At 46.7% G+C, this 17228-nt stretch overlaps 1 protein-coding gene across 2 annotated transcripts in view; it reads left to right on the forward strand.

The window, feature by feature from the left end:
• ARVCF (ARVCF delta catenin family member) overlaps positions 1-17228 on the forward strand; it is a 771519-nt gene that overhangs the window by 726578 nt on the left and 27713 nt on the right. For both annotated transcript variants that reach the window (XM_086942623.1, XM_086942624.1), the window contains 3 exons: positions 1795-1906; positions 6465-6555; positions 15805-15858. In XM_086942623.1, the coding sequence (XP_086798749.1) occupies positions 1795-1906; positions 6465-6555; positions 15805-15858 (257 nt within the window). The remainder of the gene's footprint in view (positions 1-1794; positions 1907-6464; positions 6556-15804; positions 15859-17228) is intronic.

A 17228-nucleotide genomic window follows, 5' to 3' on the forward strand; every position in this document is an offset into this window, starting at 1 on the left:
TCTATGTGAATGGGTTCTAGACCGGACTCGGTCTCGGTTAGGGTCTGCAGGGTCTCTCCTCTATGTGAATGGTTCTAGGCCTGACTTGATCTCTCTGTGAGCGGGTGCGGGGGTCTCCTCTATGTGAATGGGTTCTGAACCTGACTCCATCTGTCTGTGAGTGTGTTTTGAATTGAGTCCTCTGTGTTATGAGCTTGCTACTAGCCAGACTCCCCTTTAAGACCGTTATCCAGGTCCGACTCCTGATCTTTGTGACTGGGTCTTAGGTCTTTGTGAGCGAGTTCAGAGATTGGCCTCTTATTGTGAGTGGACTGTGCATCCCACTCCTTTTTGTGAGCGGTACAGAGCATAACTCCTCTTTTTAAAACACACAAATGGTGATGGGAGGCTGCTTGCAATAAGTCTAACCACTGGCAATAGCTCGGGGGAACCCTCCAACCCACCTTTCTTTTGCTTGATTAGGATGTGGCCCCTATTGATTACCAGTGGCTGAAATTAATTCAAGCATTCCATCCATCACTGTGTTCAATACTTATTATGTCACCCTAAGTGGGCCGGGTTTGCTCAGACGTTGGTCTCATGCACAGTATGCCACTGGAACCAAGCTGCTATCCCGTATGATGAGCCCATAACTCGGGCGAAACCGGTCCTAGGATGCTTGTGTTCCAGTTCAGGGAGGACCTGGCTTGGCAGTTCGGGCTACACTGTTCCTATTGGGTGCAGGGTCAAGACTGATTTGCATATGGCTGGGTCCAAGCTGGGGTGTCATGGCGAGCATAAAAACAATGGAATAGGATGTGGCCTGAGTGATTACCGGTGGATGGCATTATTTAAAGCATTCCGTCCATCACTGTTTTGCATACTAGTTGTGTCTTCTTTGTGAGTGCCCTTTCTCTGAGTCGTCGTCTTTGTGAGTGGGCTTCGGGTCTGACCCCTCTTTTTATGGTCGGGTTCTGGATCTGCCCTTGTCTCTTTGAGAGCGGAATCAGAGTGTGAGTCTTTCTCCTTGTGACTAGGTTGTGCATCAGACTCCTCTATGTGAGCGAGTCTTGGACCTGATTCCTTCTCTTTGTTATCAAGGTTCAGAGTGCGACTCCTCCACATTGTGCGCTTTGTCAGAGTTTGGCACCTCCTGTCTGTGATTGGGCACCAGGTAGGACAACGCATCTTTGTCAGTGGGTTTCAAGTCTGACTCTTCCTCTCTGTGATTGGGTGGCACGTATGAATCCTCCTCTCTGTGATTGGGCAGTAGGTGTGACTCCTCCTTTTACAGCTCGGCTTCTAGTCTGACTCCTCCTCTCTGTGATTGGGCGCAAGGTATGATTCCTTCTCTCTGTGATTGGGTGCCAAGTAAGACTCTTCCTGTCTGTGATTGAACGACAGGTGTGACTCTTGTTCTTTACAGCCGGGCTTCAAGTCTGACTCCTTTCCTCAGCAAGACTCATTCTTTGACTGTCTTTATGATCAGGTTTTGGGACTGACTCCTCTCTGTAAATGGCCATTGGGTCTTACGCCTCTTCGTGAATGAGCCTCAAACCTGAATAATCCTTTATGTAATTATGCACCGGGTCTGACTCCTCCTCTTTGTTAGCGGGTTCCGAGTCTGACTCCTCTTTGTAATTTGGTTTTGGGCTTCTCTCATTCTCTTTGTGAGCGGACCGTGGTCCGACGACTCCGTTCTGAAATTAGGATCTGGGTCTAACTCCTCCTGTTTGTTAGCGGGTTCTGAGTCTGACTTCTGTCTGTAATTGGACCGCATGTCTGACTCCTGTTTTTTTTTTTTTTGCTCATCAGCCAATCACAGCGGGAAGTGAAGGCAGCGTCGCATGTCCTGCAGATGGTCTGGAGCTACAAGGATCTGAGGAATGCTCTGCAAAAAGATGGCTGGAGCAAAGCCCACTTCCAGGTAAGGATATTTCTGGTTTAAAGATATACAAATATCTCTCTGAAAATCTCTAAATCCAGTGCTTAATTTGAGCCGGTGGTTTCCTGTGCTCAGCACCGGCACTTAATTGTCATTTCCAGCTCTTGTGACAGTCTGCCACAAGGTGGCGCTGTCTGGCTAATTTAGAGATTACCTCAACAGCAGTTAATTATTAATTCAATATTCATTAAAAATGATTTTTACCTGCTGTCCAAGCCATTTTTATAGCTTTTGGGGCCTGACCATCCCTATCCACTAACCTATGAAAATGGCCAACAGGCTGCTCTGTCGCATCTGGCTGAATCTTTTATTTTTTTGTGCAATTTGTTTTATTGTTTTCAGTGAACTCATAAAACATGATTAACAACAGTCTCTTTATCTACATTTTTACTTTTTACCCCCCAGCATATAAACGCTCTTGGTCCCACGCTCCTCCCCTCATTCTCCTGATACGTATTGTTCTACCTATAAGGCTTGCCTATTTTTTACAGTCTATTTCTCTAGATCTATTGTGACCCTTCCTGATATTTCTGTCCGTCGCTGTCATTTTAGCCCATATCGCTCTATCTTCTGCAGCTTTGGGCTGCTCACCACTTTTGAGTTTAAAGTTACTTAAAAAGTGTAGACTTACATGTCTCCACCCCCTGAAATACGGGGTGGAGTCAGTAAAAACATCAATACAGCCATAAAGTTACTAACAGCAGTGACTTTAGCATCATATTTGTCATTCCGCACACTTGGTGGGGACCTTTGCTATCAGGTTGGAGATCTCCTTATGATAAAGTATAAATACAATTTTAAAAGTTTATTATGCTTTTAGATAAATTAGAGGGGATATTTTTAAGTTATCTATCAATCTTAATTTGTCTATATTTTAAATATAGAATAATGTTATGTGGTACAGCATTGCTAATTTAATTTTAAGTTAAACATTTAAACTTTTTTTATACATTATCATGTATTTACAATTATGTACCGAATTAACAAATTACATTTTTGTGAATAAATATTAACATAACTGTTTTAAAAATTTGAAAATGTTAATCAGATATATTAAAATGAATAATTGTTATTTTAAAAAAATGTTTTAACATTAAATAACATGTATGTATATTTTTTAACATTTTAAATATTTTTGGGTTAGTGTTCCCAGCTGGTTTTATTTGAAGTCCCAACCTCCATTACTTTCTATAGGAAGGTGTTGCAGTACCAGTTGTTGGCCATGTGTGGTGCTGTACTCATTTCAGCTCTGCGCTGGGCTGCAGTAACTAGCCAAGCGCAGTTTGTAAATAGGAAGGGGCTTACATTTGTGTGGTTTCGGTGCATGCCCTCCCTAAACCCCTCCTTACCCCTCTCTTAACTCCTCCCATTTAATACTAGGAATTCTCCATTTTTCTAGCCGCTCCTTTCTGTCCTCCCTCCCCACAATTTTTACTAAAACACGTACATAAGTGTGCAGTGGTCTCTGCTCTTAAAAGACAGGTGAAGCGGAGCCATAGACCTCTCACATAGGTATGTGACTTGGATTTTGTAGTACGTTAGTAGTACTATTGTAGCCAGATTAACATGGATGTATGACGTTACAACGCATACTTTTACCACGCATGCCTTTACAACGCGGTATTTACAACGAATACCTTTACAACGCATAGTGCTTTGGGGTGCTGGATAGTGAATAGTTTAATTTACTAGTCCAACTCCAGTCCCCGTGGACACTAGGGAAGGTGTTGGATAGTAAATTAAACTTATTCCCTATCCTAGAGCGCCCCCCAGCGCAATGCGTTGTAATGGTTGTCGTTGTAACTACCGCGTTGTCAAGACACTGCGTTGTAAAAGTTGCGTCGTAAAGGATGTTTCCCATTAAACATACTACAATAAGTAGTTTTTGAATAGGCCCCTGTATGAGCGTTAGCTTCCATTCCTCCAATATCAACCCCCCCAGAACTCATTCTGGAGCTGCCACAATTGAAGTTTACATTCCATTCCCAATTAAAATACATTATCTTAGCATGTTGTAAACTTGTGTCTTGGAGCTGCAGTGTGCTCCAAAGCATGAAATCATGAAAGGTTTTCTTGCTATATTCAAGGCCCCCTGCTATGCAGGGATGGCGCAGTTTGTTTGACCACAGTGGCAGTGAACGCCATAGCCAGCAGTGTCACAGAAACACAGCCGTGGCCGGTGCAGGTAAGCATGGTAGGGCAGGGTGGGGGCAAATAGAGAAATGATGGAATAGGGAAAATAAAAATTTAAAAATAATAAAACCACTTACCTTATGCTCGCCGCATCGCAGAGTCAGCGATGTGGCGAGCGCAAGGTAAGTGGTTTTATCAATTTTTTATTTTTATTTTCCCTATTTAGTCATATGTTGTCTGCCACCCTTACCCCGCTGCACTTACCTGCACCAGCCGCGACTGCAAAAACAGCACCCGCGATTCAAGTGTTGCTGAAGGCAGACAGAGGATGTGATGGCACTGACAGCAGGGACCAGGGCGGGCCGGAAATCAAAATAAAGCCTCACAAAAATGTTTAAACTGACCCTACACTGTGGAAGACTGCGCCTAGAATAGGGTCATTGGGTTATGGCAGCCCATTCTCATCTCAAGTATATGTACACAAGGAAAACCCAAAGATCGTAAGTGACCAAGGGTACTTGAGTAATTCTAGAGACAACGGCCCCTTAACCCCTTCACTGCGGCGGGTATTCCGCTGCAGTGCTAAGGGGGCGGGCGGAAGAGCGTCGGGCGCATGCTGGTGACGGAACTGCTCCGTCACCAGCGTCGGTTGGGCTGTGCTTATGACGGAGCGGTTCTGTCATGGCACCGCCCGCTCAATAGAACGCTCAGCACATGCGTCGACTTCGCGCCGCGCATGAGCGGCGGGCGGGCCATGACGGAACCGCTTCGTCATCAGCACAGCGCCACCGCAGCTGATGACGGAGCGGTTCCGTCATCAGCAGGGAAGAGGTTAACATAAAATGAAATACAGTCGTTCTGGATACAAAAAGCAGTTCCATAAACAGTTTCAGTGATCAGAGTTTTCAAGTGTATTGCTACAATTCAACAAAAAAAATATAATTACCCCAGCCGGAATTATTTCAAAGACTAAAGATCAAGAGAACAAACAAACAATGAACTGAAACAAACAATGAGAAAAAAACAATAATGCTGAGTCCTGATGATGATTTCATATTTTTACGGGATCGAAACATCGTCAATATACACTCTCACCTGTTACACTATGCTTTGTAGTATTTTTGTTTTGGGTGCAGTAGTGTTTTGCTTTTAAATAAGTGACCTAAAGGTGTTATATTAATGTTGGTCACTGTTTGTTTGCCTGTATATGTCTATATGTTAGGCAGAAGGGCTGGCCTGGCCCTAGAAGGGAGGCGGGGTGCTGCTGAGAACAGGACATCTTGGCATGACTAGATGGTGATTATAAACTAGGCCTGGGGGAATTTAAATTACTCTGGTGTAAGTCACATTATTTCAGAAATTACATATTACGCTTGTTAGATTGAATTCCTGATATTACACCATCATGCCCCTTTTCGAAGATTTACTGCGAACACACAGGAACAATAGAGAGTGAACGGCTGTCATTCGCGGTTCATTTGTTTTGTTGTAATTTTTAATCTCGATATGCACCCTTGTCCTCCGGGTTATGGAAATAATCTATTCTGCTAGTTTGACCTCTTGCATCAGCTAGAAACCCCCCTCCCACTCCCCCCGTCCCCTCCCTCATTAGTTCCCAGAGTGGATTCAAACACAGTTATTTCTTCTTGTATTTGCCAGCTGCAAACATCTGCTCTTGGACTGCCAAAACTTGCTGCCACCAATGAAAACTAACATTCTGTCTGCATCTTTAAGTTTTACACGCTTCATAGTTTCTCTCTCTTTCTCTCTTTCTCTCTCTCTCTATCTCTCCACCGCTTCTCACTGCATTATTTGTCTCTTGTTTTCTCTCTCTCCTGCACACTCTCCACCACTTGTCTCTCTCGCTCACTCTCCATTCTGTTTTTATCTTTCATTCGGTTCATCTCTTTCCATTATGCCACGCTGTCCCCCTTCTCTATGGCCTGTACCCTTCTTTTCATTAACTCTCTCTCTACTTTTTCAGACTCTCCCATCTCTCTCTGTATTTTCACACTTGTTGTCTTTCAGCTTTTTGTTGTTGTCTCGCCCCAGCTCCTTCGCGTTGATTGCCGCTTGGCTATATCTTCACTGCCTGTTGCATGTATGTTCCAACAAAGCTACAACATGCTATCCCGTGGTCGCCTCACAACCCTTGTGCCATGAGGAGATCACACATGTAGTGCGAACAGAGAATCAGCTTACACAGAAAAGTAAAGTTACCCCCACTGCTGCCAACTAATGCCTCCCTCGCCTGCTCTCTTCTTGCCTACAAACGACTTAGTTTGCAGTGTTGACAACACAGTTTACAATTCAGTCGCCCGCCATCATATAATGCGTAATGCTTAATATTCAGGAGCTTTGTTGAATTTCACTAGCGGTGACCCCCAACTCTTATTTCTATTTTCAGTCTGCAGTCGCCACCCTCCCCAAGGCGTCGAAGGGGAATGGGCGAGCAGGGTTCGACGACAGCACCCTCCCACTGGTCGACAAAAGCAGAGGTGAGTCTCCCTGTAAACAGCTGTTCCACAACCTATGCCATTTTGTTTGCGGCTTTTATCTTTCCTGTTGACTTAAAACACGTGAAACCCCATTCTGCGTGATGCTGGGCGCCTTATTAGCAAGCTGTAGTTACTAAACATCATTTAGGAGTAGTACCTGCTGCCCATAGCGGGCCCACACCTACCCATATCATTGCTCTTACTACCCCTGGTCTGATGGGTCACAAAGGTAGTGTCTCTGCGAGCCATGTTTACTTTCTGTAGTTTCTACTTGTTGCTCTTTCCAGACGCTGAGCAGCAAAGTGGTGGCTGTTGAAAGTAGTTAAGAGTGGACAAAGGGCCAACCTGCAGGGGTCAAAGGGCGTGTGATGTTCTACTACCCCTGCCGTATAGCTGACTCAACATCCATAGGGAGTCACGGGTGCCTCAGAGTGGTCCTCCCATTAAAGAGTGCTGTTCCCTTTAAATATGTAGAAATGAAGGAAGGACTTCGGAATTTCTGTTGTGTTTTTTTTTTTTATATAACACCTTTGCTGCTTCTCGTTTCATATTTTTTGTGGTTTGTTTACATTTCCCTACCTGCTTGTAACACCGGATCCAAATACTTTTTCTAATTATCGTCCAATTTCTCTGCTCCCATTCTTTGCTAAAATTTTGTAAAAACTGTGTTAATGAGCAGTTAGCCACATGCTGTGAGGAAAATGGCGTGTGCAATTAGCATAAATCAGGGTTTCAACCTTGTTTTAGCATAGAAACTGTGCTAACGGCTGTTACTAAAGATATTCGGATGATTCTGGATGCCGGTGACTCTGCGGCTCCTATACCTCTTGAGCTGTTGGCTGCGTTCGACACGGTCTCACATGCTATTTTACTAAAACGGCTCACCATTGGTCTGAGGGATAAGCCACTTACATGCTTCGATTCCTTTCCAAAGAATAAAATGCAAGCAGTGCAAATGGCTTCCTTTCTCTCTGTCTTTTAAGACATCACTGGTGGCGTTCCACGGGGTTCTGATTTTTGGGCATCCCTCCATCTGGTCCAATAGGTGGTGGCCTCATTCCTTGGGCAACTGTCAAGTGCTGGCTACCTCAGCTAGGAATTTAGAAGTTTTATTTCCAACCTACTCTCTTTTGAGTCTCATATTAATACGCTGATGTCTACTTGCTACCTGCTTTTGAGACAATTTAGGAAAGATTACTCAGCGCAATCATCAAAATTCCATGCAATTGCTGGTGCAAACCTTGGATCTAAGTAAGCTGGACTATCGCAATGCCCTATTTATGTGGATTCCTCTGTACCTTATTAGGAGGTTACAACTTACGCAGAATGCAGCAGCCAGACTGATTTTTGGTAAAAGAACATTTGTTCCTGTCTTCCTAGCCTGCTTCACTGGCCCCTTTGTAAAGGAGTTGCCCGCTTAAAGCCCTTTATATGGCCCATAAAGCTCTTTATCCTGCAATTCGAGGCTCATAAATTTCAGGTATGTTTACAAGATATTCCCCTTTTAGACGGCTTCGTTCTCCATCTGCTGGTCTGATCGCAATACCAAAGTTTCGCAATGTCAGCCTCTAGGGTAAGGCTTTTTCTGTGGTCCCTGCTCAGACCTGGAACAAATTGCCGTTAGCCCTTCATCTTGAGCCGAATCAGCTAAAATTTCATGGAGCACTGAAATCTCATTTATTCATTTAACCCCCGGTCTTTCTTCTATTTCTTGCTGGCGTACCAAAGATACTTTTTGGCTAAACGCCTGGATACCCGCGGGGTCACTGTGTGCTCAATAACCAATAAAATAAATAAGGTCATCTGCTTGGTTTGGGCTTTGTCCCGAGTGCCCCAAATTCCGTTCCCTATCCCTAGTTCCTCCTATCAACGTGGCATTTCCGATTGTGCAGTTACTTAATCCAATATATGATTTGATTAAAAGGTCTTCTGGGCATCGCAGCTAGCTGTTTGTTGCACGATAGGTGACAGAAACATGGGCAAATGCCAGCAAAATAATTCTGTCCTGTGCCAACAATTAGAAATGTTGCCAATAGCAAAAAGTATGGTGAGAAAATGTTTTTTTTTAAAAGAATGAAGTGTTTTTTGCTTTATAACCTCACGCTCTGCTGGATATAGAATTTTTACCCCATCTGCAGGTGGGTTTCAGGGGTATATCCCACCCAGTTATTGAGTTTTCTGTCCCTTTTATAGTAGGTTACATGTGATTAATGCATCCAAACTTGGCCAATTGATTTTTAGCTCACTTGTAGCTTATTAATGACAGTTTATCCCTACCACCAGGTCCTTGAAGATTTTTCAGCACTAGTCCTCCTGGCCAACGTTCTTTACAGGGTTTTAGTTAGTTGTGGATGTGGTTGCTGGGAGTTTGAAACTGCTCATTCTGTTTTTTCTGCCACTGTTAATGTTTGGTTGCTGATTGTTTAACTCAGCCTACAGATCACCATTATATGTAGTTTGGTCTCATCTACAGATGAGTACTGCTGTTTCAAAGTCGATGGTCCAGCTCTGTTTGTGGTGTTTTTGTCCAGTGTTAAGTCTGTCATTAACTGTGTAACGCCAGGAGTGTTCAAAGTTGAAGGTGTTTTGTTCACCATGTGCACATATTTCTTGCATAAACTGCAAAAACAATGCAAAGTATCACTAGTTTCACATGGGAAGGGAGGTGAGGTGTCAGAGTGGAAATCAAGACTTATGCAAACATTTTTTACAGAAGTGTCATTACTGTCATCACTCGTAATGTGTGCAATTGAGTACAAAATGCTCTTGAGTGCAAAATGCTCTTGAGTACAAAATGCTCTTGAGTTAACGGCATGAGACACAACCACATTATGTTATTGAGAATTATTGTCCTTTTTGTTGATTGCTGATAGTTTAGCCCCATGCACATGTTTTTCGTTTTTTAGATCCATGCACAGCCGATAACGGGAGATCGAACACTGCCCGCTGTTGATTAATAAGTGTTTGTGTTCAATTTTCAGAGTTTATCCCTGATCACTGTCATTCTAGGGTATTACTCCAATCTACAGTGAGCTACTGGTGGATTTCTGTTGCCCTCATTTGGTTTAGGGTCTTTGGTTCTATCTACAGTGTTAGTGATGGATTACTGTTGCCCGCAGCTGGTTTTAGGGGTTTAGTCCAGCTTTCAATGGGCTGTAGCTCAATGCCGGCCAAAGTTTATGGAGGCGTCCAAAAGGCAGCCTGTAGACTCAGACACCCCTGTTCCAGCGGTTGCAGCCATGTATTTTACATGGGCACACTATAAAATGCTAAATAGAAATAGTGAGGATTGCCATGCCTTATACCGATACACACTCAGTGGGGATCGTAGCCCAAGTAGAGGGGTCGACCACACCCCGTCCCACCCACCCCACCCGCATTACATACGCCGCCTCCACCCTCTTAGCCCTAAACCCCGGCCGACTCCCCAACTGCGCCCAAGCCGCCCCCGGACACACCCATGGACCCTTCTCATGCAACTCCTGCAAGTTTGACGGCACCAAGACCAACTCCTCATCCACTAACACCAAACAGAGACCTGACACCAACCACCTTAAATGCATCCTGCTCAACACCCGCTCGGTCCACAGACACGCCATCGACCTCTGGAATCTACTAGACACCATCTCTCCGGACGTCGCCTTCCTAACAGAAACATGGATGAACGCCTCCTCAGCTCCAGACATCACCATTTCCATCCCGGAAGGTTACAAGATCATCCGAAAAGACCGCACCAAGCAAACAGGAGGAGGCATCGCTATCGTCCATAAGAACTCCATCCGCATCTCAACCAGCTCAGACGTCAACCTCGCTAGCGCCGAACACCTTCACTTCCAGATCCACACCGACCCCAAGACCACACTCAGAGGCACCCTCCTCTACAGGCCACCAGGACCCCGTGCAAAATTCAGTGAATACATCACTGACTTTATCACCCCACACGCCCTCCCCTCCGAGGATTACATTCTATTGGGAGACCTCAATTTTCACCTGGAAAAAAGCAACGACAGCAACACCACTACCCTGCTGGACAATCTCCCCAACCTCGGACTCAAACAACTTGTTAATACCCCCACTAACCACGCAGGTCACACTCTCGACCCTATCTTCACCTCCAGCAAACATATCTCCTTCAGTCACACCACAGCTCTCCATTGGACGGACCACAGCTGCGTTCACTTTATCTACAAAAAGACCACAACCCACAACCATCCTCAACCTACTCTGCGAAGAAACTGGAACAAAATCACCATCGACCAGATCTCCTCATCGCTTCTTCAAAACCCCCCTGCCCACTCTTCGAACCCCAACCAAGCAGCCATTAACTTCACTCAATGGCTAACCAACAGCGCCGACAGCCTAGCACCCCTGAAAAAACGTCAAATCAAACTAGGCAGCAAAAACGCCCCCTGGTTCAACGATGATCTTAAGAAATCCAAGAAACTCTGTCGCTCCCTTGAGAAGACATGGAAAAAAGACCCAAACACCAGCACCAGGGACGCGTTCAAAAACGCCATCCGCATACACCACCAACTGATCCGAACTGCCAAGAAAGCCGCTTTCAAAGACCGACTTGATAACAACGCCCACAACAGCAAGGAATTATTCAACGTCGTCAAAGAGTTTACCAACCCCACTGCCAACTCCAACGACATCACTCCCTCTCAAGCCCTTTGCGACTCCCTAGCTTCGTTCTTCCACGACAAAATAGCAGACATCCACAACAGCTTTGACAACCATCCTGGAGACCAACCCACCCTACCTTCTGCCGTACCCCCACCCCCCTTGAACATCCTTAATGACTGGAACCCAATCTCCACTGAGGACACCATCCGCCTGATGAACTCCATCCACTCAGGATCCCCCACAGACCCATGCCCTCACCACATCTTCAACAAAGCTGACTCCGTCATCGCACCCCACCTCCGAGATGTCATCAACTGCTCCCTTAACTCCGCCACCTTCCCGGAAAGCTGGAAACACGCCGAACTCAGCGCCCTTCTGAAAAAACCCACAGCTGACCCCACCGAACTCAAAAACTACTGCCCCATCTCGCTCCTTCCATTCCCGGCCAAAGTCATCGAGAAAGCTGTCAACAACCAGCTCGCCGCCTTCCTCGAAACCAACAAATCCCTAGACTCCTCACAGTCTGGCTTCCGAGCCAAACACAGCACTGAGACCGCACTCATCGCAGCAACAGACGACATTCGAACTCTACTGGACAATGGAGACCCAGTCGCCCTCATCCTCCTCGACATCTCCGCAGCCTTCGACACAGTCTGTCATAGCACCCTGTTACAACGCCTCAGAAACATAGGAATCCAAGGAAAAGCACTGGAATGGATCACCTCGTTCCTTGCCGGAAGAACCCAGAGAGTCCGCCTCCCACCATTCAAGTCAGAGGCCACTGAAGTCATCTGCGGCGTGCCACAAGGATCTTCACTCAGCCCCACCCTCTTCAACGTATACATGAGCCCCCTCGCGGCCATCGCACGCCAACACAACCTCAACATCATCTCCTACGCTGATGACACTCAATTGATCCTCTCACTCACCAAAGACCCTAACACCGCCAAAACAAACTTACATAAAGGAATGAGAGAAGTAGCCGAGTGGATGAAGCTCAGCCGTCTGAAACTGAACTCCGACAAAACAGAAGTCCTTATCCTAGGTACCTCCCCCTCCGCCTGGGACGACTCGTGGTGGCCAGAGTCCCTTGGAAAAGCACCCATCCCGACGGACCATGCACGGAACCTGGGCGTCATTCTGGACTCCTCACTCTCGATGACCAGACAGGTCAACGCCGTTTCATCATCTTGCTTCAACATCCTTCGCATGCTCAAAAAAACATTTCGCTGGATCCCCACCGAAACTAGAAAAACGGTCACCCACACACTGGTTACAAGCCGCTTGGACTACGGAAACACCCTATACGCCGGTACCACCGCAAAACTTCAGAAAAAACTCCAACGCATCCAGAACGCATCAGCCAGACTCATACTAGACATTCCGCGTAAAGACCACATTTCTGGTCACCTGAAAAACCTCCACTGGCTTCCTGTCAATAAGAAGATAACATTCCGCCTCCTAACCCACGCACACAAAGCACTTTACGAACTTGGACCCGAATGCCTCAACACACGACTTTCCTTCTACACCCCCTCCCGCCAGCTACGCTCCTCCCACCAAGCCCTTGCTGCTGTACCCCGCATCAACAAAACCACCATGGGAGGAAGATCCTTCTCCTACCTGGCAGCCAAAACCTGAAACTCACTTCCCACTCACCTTCGCCTCACTCAGAACCACCTAGCATTCAGAAAGCAACTTAAAACCTGGATATTCGACAAGTAATTCCCCACCCTTCTCCAAGCGCCTTGAGACCCTCTGGGTATGTAGCGCGCTATATAAATCATTTGAATTGAATTGAATTGAGAATGAAGCCCACCCATGGTTTAGTGTAAAATATTTTGGGGTAAAAGGCAGGTAGTTTTTTGGAGGATTTGACTGTTTGTGGAAAGGTGTTACACATACCACACCACACCTCAAAGAGCCCTGCGCCTAGAATGGCTCCCACCTATGTTACTCTGCAAAAGTCTTGGAAGAAGGAGATGGACAGGCTCTGAGAATTTGAGTTGAAAAGCGTTTCACACACAGTGGAGTGTACACTCACTCAAAAATTCCGACCATCTTTGGTAAAGTTTAAACTCGTGGTAGACAAGAGGCAGATGGACTCTGATGCTTCGAGGCCCTAGGACGGCCAAGTTATTGATAGACCGTAGGTAGAGCTGTGTAAAGGGTCGATGCATCGGTTTATGACATCCTTGGATAATTGACCTTTTGGTAATCGAACCGCATCTGCTGTTTGATGTCCAATCATTTGCCCCCTCCTACATGTGGCACCCTAGGTGGCTAGCTAATATTGGGGTTATGTACTTGATATAAGGCCCTGGTCTTCATATGGTGGTATTAACGCAGTGGCCGGTTCAGGCAGAAGACTGGGGCCAGTCCGGTCCACACTTCAGGATTTAAGTGTGTGGTATTTGTATAGCACAGACCTGGCCTGGAGGCAGCAGAGTGCTGAATAGGGCCAAAGGCAGGCAGTTGCTTTTCCACTCAGTGCCTTTACATCAGTTACGCACGAGTAACGCAGAGAATGCGTCCTACAAATGTAGGGTGAGCTCTCTGCTCAGACCCTCTACTCAGCATGCGCACCACTGCGCACGTACTGCCTCCGGGGCGCCCAGAAGCCCTCACCAAGCACATGGAGATGCTGCTGAAAAGAACCCGAGAGGAAGCCATGATGGGCACAAGTGGAAGCCCCCAGTTTACATTTTTTAGATTTTTGTTTCTTTCTGGAGCCAGACTTTGGTCATCACTCATCACGGTAAGGCTGCCAATTACCTGGGGACATCTTCACAGAACATACACAGTGGGCTTTGTCCTGCCTCTGAGTCCTAGGAACAGCCTTATGAGAACACAAGATGGAAAGGCTTAACACTGTGGGAGGGGCTGGCCAACTCTGTGACCCCGCCCCCGATCTATATGTTTGACTCTGATAACTAAACCTGCATCTGTCAGAGCTGGCTGCAGTATTTGTGCGCTGAGTTGTACCAAGTGCTTAACAGATGTGAAATATTAATAGGTGCAGTGACCTCGGGCGATTCAGATGCGTGTGGGTGAAGGAGGGGGAGATTTTGAGAAATAGGTTTTGACAGGGGTCCGGCTCCCTGCTGAGCCCAGAGTTACAGGCGATCTCTTGTCTGACAGCTTGCTGCATGGATCCCTTGCCTCCCTGCAACGAAACATTGTCTCCCCCCTCTCTCACTCCCTTTCTCTCTCTTTCCCTCTCTCCCTCTCCTTCTCTTCCCCTCTCCCCCTCTCCCTTTCTCCCTCTCCCTTTCTCTCCCTCTTCCTCTCCCTTTCTCTCTCTTTCCCTCTCTCCCTCTCCTTCTCTTTCCCTCTCCCCCTCTTTCCCTCTCCCCCTCTCTTTCTCTTTCCCTTTCTCCCTCTCCCTTTCTCTCCATCTCCTCTCCCTCTCCCTTTCCCTCTCCCTTTCTCTCTTTCCCTCTCCCCCTCTCCTTCTCTTTCCCTCTCCCCCTCTCTCTCTCTTTCCCTCTCTCCCTCTCTCTCTCTTTCCCTTTCTCCCTCTCCCTCTCCCTTTCTCTCCCTCTTCCTCTCCCACTCTCACTCCCTTTCTCTCTTTCCCTCTCCCCCTCTCTCTCTCTCTCTTTCCCTCTCCCCCTCTCTCTCTCTTTCCCTTTCTTCCTCTCCCTTTCTCTCCCTCTTCCTCTCCCACTCTCACTCCCTTTCTCTCTTTCCCTCTCTCCTCCTTTCCCTCTCCCCCTCTCTCTCTTTCCCTTTCTCCCTCTCCCTTTCTCTCCCTCTCCCTCTTTCTCTCCCTCTTTCTCTCCCTCTTCCTCTCCCTCTTCCTCTCCCTCTTCCTCTCCCACTCTCTCTCCCTTTGTCTTTCGCCCTCTCCCTCATCATTCTTTTACCCTCCCTTTCTCACTTCATCTCCTCTTGCGCTCTTACCCCTTTCCTTCAGCATTCCCCTGCCCTCCTTTCTTCTATCCATCTAATTTTACTCCCTTCAGCCCTTACTGTCCCCTCCCTCCCATCTCCCTCTCCTTGACTCCTCTTCTGTTTCTGTGCTCTTTTCTCCTTCCATCTTTTCTTTTTTGCAACCATCCTTTCTCCCCTTCCTTTTTTTCACAACACTTCCCTCCCTCCTCTCCCTCCATCTTCAGTTCCTTCCCTACTCCTCTTCCATCTGTTTGCCAACCTTCCTGCTTACCACCTATATTCCTCCTTCTCTCCTAACTATTTTCCTTCATTTCTGCACTTTGTTCCTTCCTTTCACCCACCATCCATCCCTGTTTTCTACCTTCTGCTGCTTTTTCTTAACCTCTCCTCTCTCATGTCTCCCTCCATCGTTCTCTGTTTCACGTCTCCATTTCTTACTTCATCAATTACTTCTGCCTAATAACCTTTCTTGCTTTGTATTACTTCTTCCTTCCTCTTTTCAACATAGGTACTCCTTCCTACCTTATACCCTCTTTCTCCTGCCTTCCTGTTTCTTTTTATCATTTCATTCACTCTGCCTTTTTCCTTGTTTCCTATTATCCCTTCCTTCCCACCCTCTCTCCACGCAAACCCCTCCGCGTCTCTTACCCTCCTGCCTCCATTTTGCCCGCTGCCCTCCACTTCAGCACACATAGTACTACCCGCTGGCATGCTTCTCTTTTGCAGGTAGCAAGAAGTCTGGCAGCCGAGACATGATTCCAATGGACGAGCTGGGCCCAGGTAAATGCACCCCCTCCCATCAGCACCACAAGCCCCTCCACCCCTCCATCATCTCCGATAGAGCGCGCCGTCACTCATGGGAAAGTTCACCGTCTTCACCTGGAGGCGTTCTACCGGCTGCAGGAAGCTGACATTTAAAGGACGGAGCTCTTACTTTAGAAACAGATCAATAGTGGTTAGTGCCCCCTCTTCATGGGGTATAAGTGCTGTTTGCTCGGCCGCCTCTTGCAAGTCGTGGCCGATGGTCCATGCGCGTGGATCTGGAAGGTCAAGCTTTTAATGTGGGGGAGGGGAGGTGATCATATGAGGTAGCATGGGTGGGTAGGGGAAGCGAGCCGGTGGAGATAGCATGGGTGGGTTGACTGCTTGAATGTTGGGGTTCGATGGCTAAGCTCTACTGTTCTCAACCTAGTGCCAAGCCGCAATGTATTCAGCGCTATACTCAGCACAGTGGTGGATTGAGAGCATGGTTACTGGCTTCATAGGTCTGGTGGTAGCCAATACATTTGATTTTACTAAAATGATATGTATAATATTCTTATTTATAGGGGCATTCAGCCATCTCTCTTCATCCATTGGCCTGTTGCAGTGCCATTCACATTTTTCTTCCACCCACTACAGCATGCAGTAGTGGGTCAGCCCACTTCAGCCATTGGCTAACTTCACTGTGAGTGGCAGCATTCTACCCTTTCAGAAGGATCACATACACACACACACAGTAATTCCCTTCCGCTTAAGGAACTACTATAGCAATGTGTGTTTTTTGAGGCCCCAAAAATATTTTTGCTTTTAGCCAAGTTATTTTGGTTTGGATTGACATGGGCCCAGCAGATTTCCCAACCATTAAAGTTTTGTGTAAAACAGTAACAAAATAAGCATTGACACAGTCAAAAGACTCACTGTCTTTGCAATGCTTGTTAATTTGTTGGTTCTGAGCAAGAAGAGTAAGCAGGAGAGGTCTGACTTGATGTTTCTGTGGGGTGGGAGTGCACTGACCAATGACCGCAGCAGTGTGTCCGCTTCCTCCTCACTTGTGCGGTGAAGGCCAGTTTTCGTAGATCTGGGCTAGCCCCGGGTTGTCAATGGAATCTTGCTAACATGCCAGTAGATATTCCCAAAAAAGGGACACACTCGCCACTCCTAGGATTACCCCCAAGCACCATTTCTGTCTACCATAGGGCCACATAAACCTCAACGCAGTAGTGGCTAATGGTCTGTCTTAACTCCTGTCCCTCCCAGGGTGATTAGAGGCCCTTTTCTTCCCTGGAAAGTTATGGACCAGAGATTTGTGTCCTCTTTGGAGTTGGATCCCGCCCCTCAGAGACAGATAATTTCATTGAATTTGCTGGTGCAGCCTCACAGCGTCATGG

This window comes from Lissotriton vulgaris, chromosome 11 (assembly GCF_964263255.1).
Source record: "Lissotriton vulgaris chromosome 11, aLisVul1.2, whole genome shotgun sequence".
Classification (NCBI taxonomy): domain Eukaryota; kingdom Metazoa; phylum Chordata; class Amphibia; order Caudata; family Salamandridae; genus Lissotriton; species Lissotriton vulgaris.